This window comes from Rattus rattus, chromosome 5 (assembly GCF_011064425.1).
Source record: "Rattus rattus isolate New Zealand chromosome 5, Rrattus_CSIRO_v1, whole genome shotgun sequence".
In the NCBI taxonomy this organism is placed as follows: domain Eukaryota; kingdom Metazoa; phylum Chordata; class Mammalia; order Rodentia; family Muridae; genus Rattus; species Rattus rattus.
The window spans coordinates 123,437,289-123,449,822 of NC_046158.1; the positions used below are offsets into that span (position 1 = coordinate 123,437,289).

At 44.7% G+C, this 12,534-nt stretch overlaps 1 protein-coding gene across 1 annotated transcript in view; it reads left to right on the top strand.

Annotated features, from left to right (window-relative positions):
* The window catches only part of Pcsk2 (proprotein convertase subtilisin/kexin type 2), a 270,294-nt gene that overhangs the window by 238,254 nt on the left and 19,506 nt on the right, over positions 1-12,534 (top strand). Inside the window, exons 9-10 of the mRNA XM_032904319.1 lie at positions 7,170-7,385; positions 10,145-10,245. Coding sequence (XP_032760210.1) covers positions 7,170-7,385; positions 10,145-10,245 — 317 coding nt within the window. The remainder of the gene's footprint in view (positions 1-7,169; positions 7,386-10,144; positions 10,246-12,534) is intronic.

A 12,534-nucleotide genomic window follows, 5' to 3' on the forward strand; every position in this document is an offset into this window, starting at 1 on the left:
CGGGGGAGGGCGTGGAAGAGCTCTCCTCTAAGGTGGACAGGAAGCAATTCAGTTGATACTTCAGTCTCCAACAGGTAGATTCTAGGGCAGCTAGGCCATGAGTATCTGTTGTTTAAAACACCCAGTTTGTAGTACTTTGTTATGGTTCTCCTAGAAAATTAATGTACCCTTCCAATCTTGTAAGAGACGATCAAAAATGGCATTTGGCCAGACTCTGTAACAACGTGGAAAGGCCCGGTCACTTTTCCAGTTCACCTTGATGCCCCCTGCTCTCTCTTTTATAGCCAAGAAGGCCAATCACTGGTCCAGTGGCAGGTTTTTCTTCTCTTTTGCAAACTCAAAATACTATCTTTCTTTATTCTTTATCATAATTGAAGAGCAAGCATTCAAAACTCTACAGAAAACCACATCCAATCAAAATCCAGAGCTATGCAAGCCTAGCCCCGAGGGATACATCTACAAAACACGGCCACATCTATGGTTCAGAGATCATTATGTAAGATAGAGCAGAGAGATCCTAAAAGCCAGAGGACCAGAGAGTTTGCTGTGAGAATGTATCTCCTGGCAACTTCAGAATCTCCACCATAAAATCTCACCGATACAACTGCCTAAACAGGAGCTGGACAAGAATGACACCTATAGAGTTGCCAAAGTGGATAGAGGATTGTTGTAATTCAATCTTAATGACAGAAATGTTCCTGTGTGCCTGGTGACATCACACTGATAGCTTGAAATCAGGCATGGGAGCTGGCAAATAGAGCCTCTATGTCCCTCTTCAGAGAGGAGCTTGTTCACCAACATAACCCTGGTTTTCCTTCATTCGTAGAAGTTACAGATTCCATATGCCCCCCCCCCCTGTATGTAGAAGACAGCCTTGGCCTAGCAAGGCTTAAAGTTCCCCTTGGGAGGGGAAAAACTGGGATAAAAGCCCCTGAGAACTTGAATTGTTTCTGCAAAATGACAAGTTTTCAACCTGAGTCACCATTTATCCTATCCATCGAGAACAGTCTTGCTGAGTAAGCTGTGACCTCTCTCTTTAAGAGTTGTCTCCCTTACGTTCAACACAAAGTTCAAGAATCACAGAGTGCTGGAAGTACAGGGCTTTGTGTCATCTGCTACCCATCAGTTCCTACACTTGGGTAAGCCCTGTTGGGGAACTAACAAAATGATGTTCTGTTACAAGGCTGTGGCCATCCGCCATTGCAATTGAGCCAATCCGAATCAGTATGGAGGGACCTGACATTTGATGGCATGGAGCAAAGGTCCTACCAATGGGACCTGGTGGCAGGAGGTGGGGTTGCTGCCCTGTTTCAAGTAGTCAGGGCACATTTTGACACATCAGCAGCTTGCTTTCTTAACACGTGATTCACCTCATGATTGACAAAAAGCATGCATCCAACCCAGGAGCAGACAACAGTGGACGTGATGTGTTTTGGCACCTGAAGCTGGAAGAGTCAGGCAAGTTTGTAATAAATGCCTTCCGTCCACATTTGCAATGCAGATCCCCTTCAATCAGGGCATCCCGCAGTGGCTCCTGTCATTTACCATGCCTCTCAATGTCACATCTCAGAGCTGGATCCTTCTCTTCTCTCCATTCGTAACCTCCCTGACTGCAACTGAAAGGCCTTTTCGAGTGTGATGGTTCTGCATAACATGCCAAGATTTCTGGAAAGTAAGAAAAGAATCTCATGGCTTACCTTCAGACAACAGCACGCTAGTATTTTGAAGAGGAAGAGTGCACCATGCGGTGGGAAATAAGTTTTCCCATTTGACTTTTCCCTGGACTGTGTTTCAAGATAACACTTTTTAGACAGTTTGGGGGTATTTTTTAAGTGATGGCATAGGGGTCCTCCTCATCAGTTATTTGACTTACTCTAAAGAAAAACCCACCTAGGGAGGATGATATCCATCCGCACACAGGAGTCTGACTGTCAGTATCACAGAGAGGCAGTTCTTATATTTGTCTTTGAATATTAATATCCTGCATATGGCTTTTATTTAATGAATATAATAGCCATAAAAATGAGGAGGAAAACGAAGAGGTGGGTCACGAGCCTCTTAACAATGCCCACCCTGTTTGGCATAGTCTCTACCATTCCCAAGTACCTATCACGTGCTTCACACACAAACCACACTTATCTGGATCCTTAGAAATGTCAGTTGGCCGCTTCTAAATTTTTTTCAGTGGGAACTTTAAGAGGCATCAAAGAACAGGTAAGATGGAAGGAAAGAGATTAGCAGACAACATGTCTCCGTGGCCAAGTGCTTTCCTGCCAATCACAAGGCTCTGGGTCTGGTCCCCAGAATCAAAGGAAAAGAATTAACTCTGTCCCTTTGGCCTATGGCCTCTTTAAATTGGTAGTGTACACATTACGTTTATAGTTAAAGCATTTGTCACAGTATAGCTGTTGGTAGCAGAGATCCAGAATGATTACGCTCTACCTGTGCTGCTTGTTTTGTGTTACCTTGACATGAGCTAGAGACAGCTGGAAAGACGGAACCACAGTCAAGAAAATGGCCTCAGCAGAAAGGCCTATAGGCAGGCCTATGGTGCATTTTCTTAATTAGTGGCTGATATGGGAGGGTCCATCTCACTGTAGTGCTACACAAGAGCAGGCTGAGCAGGCCACGGAAAGCGAGCTAATAAAGCAGCATTGCCCCATGGCCTCCAAGTTCCTGCCTTGAGTCCCTGCCCTGAATTCTCTGAAGGATGGACTACAAACTGTAAACTCAAACTCTTTCCTCCCCTGGTTGCTCTTGGTCATGGCGTTTTACCACAGCAATAGAAACCTAACTGGGACACAGTGTGAGTAGAACTCAAGTTCAGATGTAACCTTGGGCTTTCCACCCACACCAGCCTCCTCGAAATAACTTTGAGGCTTCTTATATATGAATAAATGCCTAGGCCAAAAGCCTTGGATCATTCCCTAACTAGCTTATAACCTAAATCTTGTTATTCTCTTCTACATTCTGCCATGTGACTGGTTAGCTGGTCCTTGGTTACAGGTGACCTCTTCCTCTGTCTTTGGGGCCGAATCTCCCCCCATTTCCTGATGTCCCACCTTCTAACCCTACCTCAGCTCATTGGCCAGTCAGCTTCTTATTGGCAGGTGAATCTTCCACACAGTGCACAAGAGATCATCTCTACATTCAGGACTTAAGTTGATGTTATTTGGGAGGTAAAGAGGATACCAGGGGTGAATAGAGAGGTGAGCGAGAACCAGAAAGGATCAGTTCAGGCCATATACTCAAGCAGGCTACCCACATGAGCAATTAAAATCATAGAATATCAGAAATCCACATAGAACACACAGTAAAATGTGTTCTGGGCAAAGGAGCTAAAACCATTGAGATTTACTCCCAAGGGGTGACAGTGCCCTACCAGTCAAAGCCAGAGGGCAGGTACATGGAGAAGCCTTCAGCCTGTTAGGAAGAAGCCTTAGACAAAGAGATGCCCACTCTGGTATTCAGAAATCCCATGCACAAGAGGTTCTGAGGCCCAGGGGATCTGGGGTGCCATCTGCCATCTGTTACAGTCAATGGAGTTCAGCTAAAGCAATATCTAATCAGAGACCTCCAGACAAAGTTCGACCTCGGAGATAGTTCACCGTGTGGACGGAAGGATGCAGTCCGTGCAGGGGGAGGGATGAAGCAACAGACAAGCCATCAGAGAGCACAGTATCTCATCTTCCAGCATCTTCCGTTCCTCTGACAACCAGAAGAATTCAGACAACATGAATGAACCTTGATGGTGACAGGACTCGTAAGGTTCTTCCCTCTCATAACGGGAACACAGCCTCCAGGAAAGCCTGGAACATTCTGCCTGGTTCTAATGGCTGTATCTCAGCCCCGTTATCAATCACTTCTAAGGACTGCTACTAGAGAGAGCAAATAATTGGTTTCGGAATAGTTAAAGACCAGCTGCAGGAATTCTCTGTGGTGCTGATGAGACTGAGTTGGGACAGGGCATAGTGCAAGCATCAGATTTCTGCACTAGAATACATGAAGATGAGCCCCTTGTGAGAGAGTGGCTCAAATGCCACCATCCAGGAGGGAGGGGTACAGGACTGGCCGAGGAGAAGGTGATCAATCAGGTGCAGGCCAGGCAAAGCCCTGGTGCTGTTCGTGGAAATTTAATCAGAGTGTGGGTCAAATAGTGTGGCACCAGTGGCAGGACCTCACAGGCGATGGATGCCTCATACCACAGAGCACTCAGGGAGACCAGATGTGATTTATCCTCTGAAGCCCAGTGAAGCCTCACATTTGGGTGAGGGATGCTTAGCACGAAGCCCGCAACTCGGCCTCTGAAATGGTTCAGATACCATTGCAAGTCTTCCCTGCGTTTCTGGGACAAAAAAGAAATACGGGAAGGCAGAGGCTGTCGGATCAAGGTGTTCACAGTCAGTTTCAGCTACACAAGGAGTTCAAGGCCTGCCTGGGCTATATGAGCTCCTGCAGCACAAAGGGGAGGTCTGCCTGGCATGTGCAGGACTCTGGATTCAAGCCCAGCTCCACAAAAAAATTATATTGGCAATTATGATATATAGATGTTAATACTACAGTCATTATACAGAGCAAGAATATGTGGATGAAGAATCTTCAAACATACATTTCTTCTCATCAAAAATGTCTTCTTTTAATAACTCTGCCAAAGAAAACAGAGCTAAAATTATATATATATATTATATATATATATATGAGAGAATGGAAAAAATTATGTTTATTTTAAACATTAGGCAGGTTTTTTTAAACTAGAATAATCCTCCACATATGTCTATAAAAGAAGAATTGTGAAATGTCTATTTAATAAGGCTAATAAAACATGACATAGAATAGTATTAATCACATGAGTAGATGTTAATTATATAATAGTAAAAAGCACATTTTTAAGCAGGACAAATAAAATGAATCTGTCTCATTATCCCAGGTTCATTTCTAAAGCTATAATAATACTTTGCCCCTGTCTATAAAGCTGTCAGGAACCCAAAAAATTGCACTAAGAATCATTTATTCTCGGGTTATAAAGAATTCCTATTTTCTTCTCCATAGTCCGTATATTTCAATTTTTATATATTGCATATACTTTTCACAATAAAAAGTGAAATAACTTTTTACAGCACATTAATTAATTTAAAGCGCTAAGATGTCAGAGTGGAAACCAGAGGCAGAACCCAGCACCTGGGAGGCTGGGGCAGGAAGATTTCTGTGAGTTCGAGGTCGCAAAACCAGGGTGGACTATAAACCTTTGCTTCCATTTGGTGGCAGCCCCTCTACAGCCCAGTCCCCTCCCATAGCCTCATTCATGCATCTGTGACCAACCAGAAGGTAAGCTGGAGACTGACTGGTCTAAGGAAGATCTCACAGGCGTCTGGGAGCTGTGGACTATCAGCTGTTGACTATTTGACTGGGCTCTGTGACTATGGTCAATCAGGCTAAGTCAGACTGATGCCATGGTGTAACCAATCTCTGAGACACAGCAGAGATGTACAAAGTTTTCTCAGTTTGGGGCTTAGAATCTTTGCCCACTGGATGTCTCTCACATTTTGATGGGCAGATCAAGACGTGAAGCCAGTCAGGATCAAAGAGGTAGAAAATAGACCCCCTTCTCCTCTTGGGCAAAACTGCAACATCATATCACAAAGGGCATCTAAACCTGGACTTATACAAGTAGAGGCCACAGTAACACCCCCACACCAAAGTGTTTCTTTGTGTCATGGTTACTTAACTGGGTGGCAGTCTGCTCAGGAGCTGGTAAGGGAGGGTGTCCCAGGTATTTTGCCCTAACAGGAGTCTGGGTATATGTCCCTCCACACCTCATGCAGAAACCATCGGTTTCTCCTCCGCTGTGGTTGCTGAGAGCAGTTGCTTGTCTTGATGGAGTCTTTTAGTCATACACATTTACCAAGAATCTGAAGACGATTCCCAGTTAGTAATCAATTACTTGCGGACTTATTGACACCCTCGGTGGCAGGTTAATTAATTCCCAGTCCTGTTAGAAGAAATTCAGAATGCCACTTCTCCTTGTCAAGAGGCAGACAAACCTTGGAGGGAACCTTGTTTCCTAATGACTTCTCACCTTAAACCACTGACTCGGAACCACAGACGCCTGGCGGCCTCACAAAGGCAGGCTTCCTCTGCCTCTCTGACTCCCAGACCCTCGCTCTCTTTCCCTCTCCTCCCTTCTCCTCCCCCTCTCTCTCTTCCACCCCATCCAGCCACCCTGCTCCAAGTCGTGGAGGGCTGGTATACCTGCCCCTCACTCCTCACTCACCCCACCCACCCCTAACCCCATTCCTTCAAGGAGTGCAGAAAAAGCAAATGGCCCAGTCCTGGCTGAGTCATACAAGAGACTACTCACGGAGGGCAGGAAAGATAAAAATACCCAGAGCAAGGACCGAACAAGAGCCACACTGACTTCAGTCACTCATAACACAGCTTGTCTTCTGTAACTAACGGCTGAGTTAATGGCCGAATGGGAGCAACTACCGTGCTAACCTCTTGAGCTCAGATGTCATTGGCTATTTGTTATATCCCGACATTAGGCTTTATCCCTAGAGTTGGTCCCTCACACAGGCCAAATGGCAGGAAGCATTAAAATCCGACTGGGTTTTTTAAAAAAAAAAAAAAGTTATATGCACATATGTAGGATTTTTATATTATTTTGGTTACACATATTCTCTGGACTTCATATATATCTTATGTAGTTCAATATAAGCATACTTATGTAAAATAACTATCACTATAAATACACTTAACTTTTCTTTTCCATATATTTTGATACTTTTTATAATGAGCATGTTACCTTTTTTTTTTTTTTTTTTTTTGATGAGTTCTTTGGTGAATTTTAAGACTTTTTTTAAAAATCATTTTATTGGTAAATTTTAAGGTGCTGCTTCCAGCTTTTGGTAACCTCCTATTCTCAGCTAAAATTATAAATTCTGGTGACTTTATATCATTCTGAGCAACGATATCATCCCCGCTAGCTCCCATCAGGAGAATAACGTCTGACCAGGTAAAATCAAATGGGTTGTTTGAGCTGCATTAACTCAAATCTAGACCCTGCCTAAGCCAGGGCCTTACCCGGAGAGGAAACCCTCCCTGAACCCCAAGTCAAAGCCCTGCAGCTCCTCAATGTTGGACTTAGCATCGTATCTTCCCTCCCCTGTCAGGGCCGTGGGGGCAAAGGCAGTATCTATGTGTGGGCCTCCGGGGACGGTGGCAGCTACGATGACTGCAACTGTGACGGCTATGCGTCAAGCATGTGGACCATCTCCATCAACTCGGCCATCAACGACGGCAGGACCGCCTTGTATGACGAGAGCTGCTCTTCCACCTTGGCCTCTACATTCAGCAACGGGAGGAAGAGGAATCCCGAGGCCGGTGTGGTGAGTTCAAGCTGTTTCCTGACCAGTTCCCTTGTGGCCAGGAGCCCCTCGGTAAGAGGTTTGTCTCCCGACTCCATCCCCTTCTCTTCATAAATTATCACGGCTTCTCGGGAGAACATCTGCTTTCTTCGTGTCCAGTTGTGCTTGACCAAGGTAGAGACTTACGTTCTGCAGATGAGAAGCGAGGTCGTGTGATGAGCCTTTTCCAGTTCATTTCCCATAGATCTCCTTGTTTTGGCATACAGGTGATGATGAGCTCTGGCTTTTCAATACATTTCCCTGGCATGTCACTTAGGAGAATAACAATTTTTTTTCTTTTTCTTTTTTCTTTTTCTCGGAGCTGGGGACCGAACCCAGGGCCTTGCACTTGCTAGGCAAGCGCTCTACCACTGAGCTAAATCCCCAACCCCGGAGAATAACAATTTTAAGGACTGAGGCATCATGTCACAAGTCCCAAGAAAACACCCCAGTAAGAAGTAAGACACACTAGGCTAGGAATGAGGCTGCAGAGGGTAGAACTCTTGCCTTAGCATATACTCGAGCCTGATTTGGATCCCCGGTACAGAAAAATGATAATTATAATATCAGTGGGTGACTTATATGGCTTCTCCCCCTCCTAAAGGTGAGCAGCAAGCAGCACAGTTGTGTATTCCCTCAGGGGGAGAAAGTGTGATTTTATCAGATTATAAAACGGATCCACCAGGGACTAAGCCACTACCCAAAGACTATACATGGACTGACCCTGGGCTCCAACCTCATAGGTAGCAATGAATAGCCTAGTAAGAGCACCAGTGGAAGGGGAAGCCCTTGGTCCTGCCAAGACTGAACCCCCAGTGAACGTGATCGTTGGGGGGAGGGCGGCAATGGGGGGAGGATGGGGAGGGGAACACCCATAGAGAAGGGGATTGGGAGGGGTTAGGGGGATGTTGGCCCGGAAACCGGGAAAGGGAATAACATTCGAAATGTAAATAAGAAATACTCAAGTTAATAAAAAAAGAAAAGAAAAGAAATAAATAAAACAGATCCATAACTTTAAGAGTCACAGGGTACATTCATTCTCTCTCTCTGTCTCTGTCTCTGTCTCTGTCTCTGTCTCTGTCTCTGTCTCTGTCTCTCTCTCACGCCACCCCAGAGAAAACCATCTTCCTCCAGAGCAGCTGGAGGAAGTTACCACACAGTAACTGACTCCACACACGCCTTGGCTGCTGAGCACAATAAGCCTTTAAGGATCCCTCCCTCCCTTGCTACCTTGCTCACATTCCAGTCTTTCCTCAGTCTTCTATGCCAGACATTTGACATAAGGTTAAACTTCACAGATACGCTACACCTTGGCTGGCCTCCCACTGCCATTGAGACTCCTCTCCAAAAGAGTCCAGGAACCTGGAACACAGTCATTATTACCCTTAGGGTTTCAACACCACAGTCTCCTCTGGTCTCTCAGCCTTGGCCAGTCAGCCTCATAGGTGATGGAGAGGAAGAAACCTTCTGCCTAGATGAGGCGTGCCCCTTAACAACTACTAACCCCTCTGTGGGCCTCCTAAGATTAGTGAAGAGATTATGCCTGCACCTCCCAAGCAGCATGGGACCTCAACGCCTCTGACTCATCCAAAGCCAAACAGAAGGGAACAGTAGAGGCCACCCCTCCCCCATGCTGTTCTGCTTGTGGTACCTCACTCTAGCTTCTGGAAGCCTGGCCCTTACCCGAAGGCCCCAAGTGTCTTCAGCCCTTTTCTAGGACCCTTGTTGTACTTGCCTGGTGAAGGGCCCTTTTTTAATATTGTAATTTTCCTTATAGACAGCTTTAAACCTTCCTAATTCTTTGTTCCTCAAGTTAATAATAATAATAATAATAATAATAATAATAATAATAATAATCTCTCTTAGCTGGGTGGTGGTGATGCACACTTTGAATTCTAGCACTTGGGAGGCAGAGATAGGTGGATCACTGAGTTTGAGGCCAGCCTAGTGTACCGATTGACTTCCAGGACAGCCAAAGCTTCACAGAGAAACTCTGCCTCAGAAAATTTAAATAGAAATTAATTAATTAATTAACTAATTAATTAATTAATTATTACATCTCTAGAGACCTTCCTAGTGCTGCAACCATTTAATACAGTTCCTCATATTGTGGTGACCCCTCCCCCAACTATAAAGTTATTTTTGTTGCTACTTCATAACTGTAATTTTGCTAGTGTTATAAATATGGGATATGCAGGATATCTGATATGTGACCCCCAGGGGGGCCATGAGCCACAGGTTGAGAATGACTGCTACAGAGGGAGAGTTTCTGTGGTTTATACATGGTCTCGAAAACTCTAGCTCTCACAAATATTGAAAATGAAATTGTTCTCATTTAACAGTCTGGTAGCACTCAAGTATCCACATCCTCCCATGAATAAAGCTTGGAGGTAACCAGCACATGCCAGGGTTTCTTGGCATGACTCAGAATCTCTTTGTAAATGTTAGACAGAGAAGAATATTTGTTTTGAGTAACCTGCCCTTCCTAGGTAGACTTCAGATATTTGGTCTACTATGGGGATGCCACTTTCCCTTCTGGAAGACAAAACTGCTAATACGAGTCATGATATCTCGGGATGGACTCGTGATGATAAGTCCAAAGGCCGAGCTCAGTGCAGCCCAACCCACCACTATCAGCTGCCCACATAGTTTGCGTAAGATAAATGGATGCCACTCTGAGCCTAGCCTGTCTGGAGTTCAGTGTGGTTCGTTCATTCATTATTCAATATCTTCTCTTCCAGGCTACCACAGACTTGTATGGCAACTGTACTCTGAGGCATTCTGGGACATCTGCAGCTGCTCCTGAGGCAGCTGGCGTGTTCGCATTGGCTTTGGAGGCTAAGTATGTTTCACCTTGGAGCTGGAAGCCAGCTCTGAAGGATAGACTAGTGTGTGTCTCTCCACCCACATGCCACAGAGACAGGCATGGATGTGAGCGCCAAGAAAGTCAGGGGCCTAATGAATCCAGCTAGACATTTTTTAAAAGGCTCATGGTCCTTACATGACACCCAGTCACACACACACATCATCGTAAAATGATATGCCCGAAAGAGCGGAAGTCTCCAACATCCCACAGTACAAGTCAGCAACTTATTTGCACACCAAAATACAGCACAAACACATTTCTTTCTTCGTGAAACCCCCCATTATATTCTGTGAGCTGCACAGCTGTTTGACTCCTGCTCTCAATCAGCTAAAGGAAGGAACAACTATCGAGGTTGTTCCTGTACAAGGTGAATCCACTTCTCTGCACCAAGACAAAGCGGGTGAAGCTGTGCAGAATCGTCCAGGAAATATGCTTTACTGGGAAGCCCTGTAGGTGGCAGCTAAGAGATCATTTCCTGTGTTCTAACAGCCCACCGAGAGGCCACGTGGATGTAGCTCAGATTTAAGCATCAGTGGCAATACCTGTAGGGGTCCTGCTTACCTTCTCTGAGAAATCAGAGGCTGGACTTACATTCAAGGAGTAATTTACTGCTATACACAGAGATTATATGGGGAGTTCAGAGAATAGATCACCCAGCAACCTGTGAGAAGTTGGATTCAGGCGTCTCGGGTAGAGGAGTTAAGTTTCCATCCTTGTCAGAAGTTGCTAGGTAACCACAGTTTCTAGCACCAATATCCGGCAGGCTTGCTTTTCTCTCTCCACATATTCAGTATGCTCTTTGATCTGCAAAAGAAGCAAAAGTTAAGGAGGCTGGAAGTCCCAGATCTCAGGAGACTGCAGCAGGGTAATATGGAATTTGAGGGCCAGCCTGGGCTACATGGAGAGACCCTATCTCAAAAAACAAATCAAGGGCTGGAGAGATGGCTCAGTGGTTAAGAGCACTGGCTGCTCTTCCAGAGGTCCTGAGTTCAAATCCCAGCAACCACATGGTGGCTCACAACCATCCGTAATGAGATATAATGCCCTCTTCTGAAGATAGCTACAGTGCACTCTTATAAATAAAATAAATAAATTTAAAAAAAACAAAAAAAAAAACAAATCAAAAAAAAAACAGATAAACAAACAAAACAGATGAAAAAGGCAGACATTCATTGCTCCCTCTCTGTCTAAATGTTGATCTTTCCAGCAAATGTGAGGTGTAAGTTTCAGGACAGCATGAGCAGAATACTGCTCAGAACTTGACTGTGAAGGACAGATACCGCTGCCCTTCTAAGCCCAAAAGCCCAACCTTCCTCACACATGACAGCCATTTTCAGAAGCTGAGATCAATCATCACAGGATCTCAGCAGATCCTGGGATCTAAACTGGCTTTGCTTAGTCGGCAGTGAGCCCAAGTAAGTGTCTCTCTTCAGCCTTTCAACTTTACTAGACAAGGTTTAGCACAGTTCTGGGGGGTAAGCAAACTGTCACTCCCCAGACATTACACACACAATGGACAGCCTCAGTAAGTTGGAGAGAGGAGACCACTAGAGTGCTATACAGATTCTCAGTCCTGTACCAATCACCATTCTTTCTGCACACAAGCTCAGTGCATGAGCTGTCCAAGAAACCCCACCCAGAGCTTTTATTTATTTCTCATTGGCTAGAAATGTTCAGGAGAGCACCTCATGCTTCAAAGGAAGCTGATAAACAGTGTCACTAAGCATGTTGCTGCTCTGAATAAAACCGAGCTTCTTCTCTCTCTCCTTATTTTTTTTTAAATTTCAGGTTATAATTACACCATCTCTCTCTTCCCTTTCCTTCTTCCAAACCCTCTCATATACCCCTTCCAATTCTCCTCCAAATTTATGACTTCTTTTTTTAATTATTGCATATTAGATAGATGATTGGTTGATAGATAGACAGAAATAGAAGATAGATAATAGATTATAGATATATGGATACATAAAGTTATGCACACATGTATCCATAAATATAACCTATCCATATAATGATACTCGTAAGTAAGATTTAGTATTGCACAACCAAATGGTGTTCTCTTCCCTGGCATCTCTCCTGTTCTCAGCTTCCTTCAGTTGCCTAGAATACTTTGTATAGAATTGAGGCCTCACAGGCTTTCCTTATCCTTGTTCAGTTCATGTTTGGTTGGTAAGACCTTGTGGGTGTAGCTTCTGGCATCACTAGGGGACACAATGTCACAGTAAAAGCTCTGGTCCTCTGGTTTTACAGTCTTTCCATCCTCTC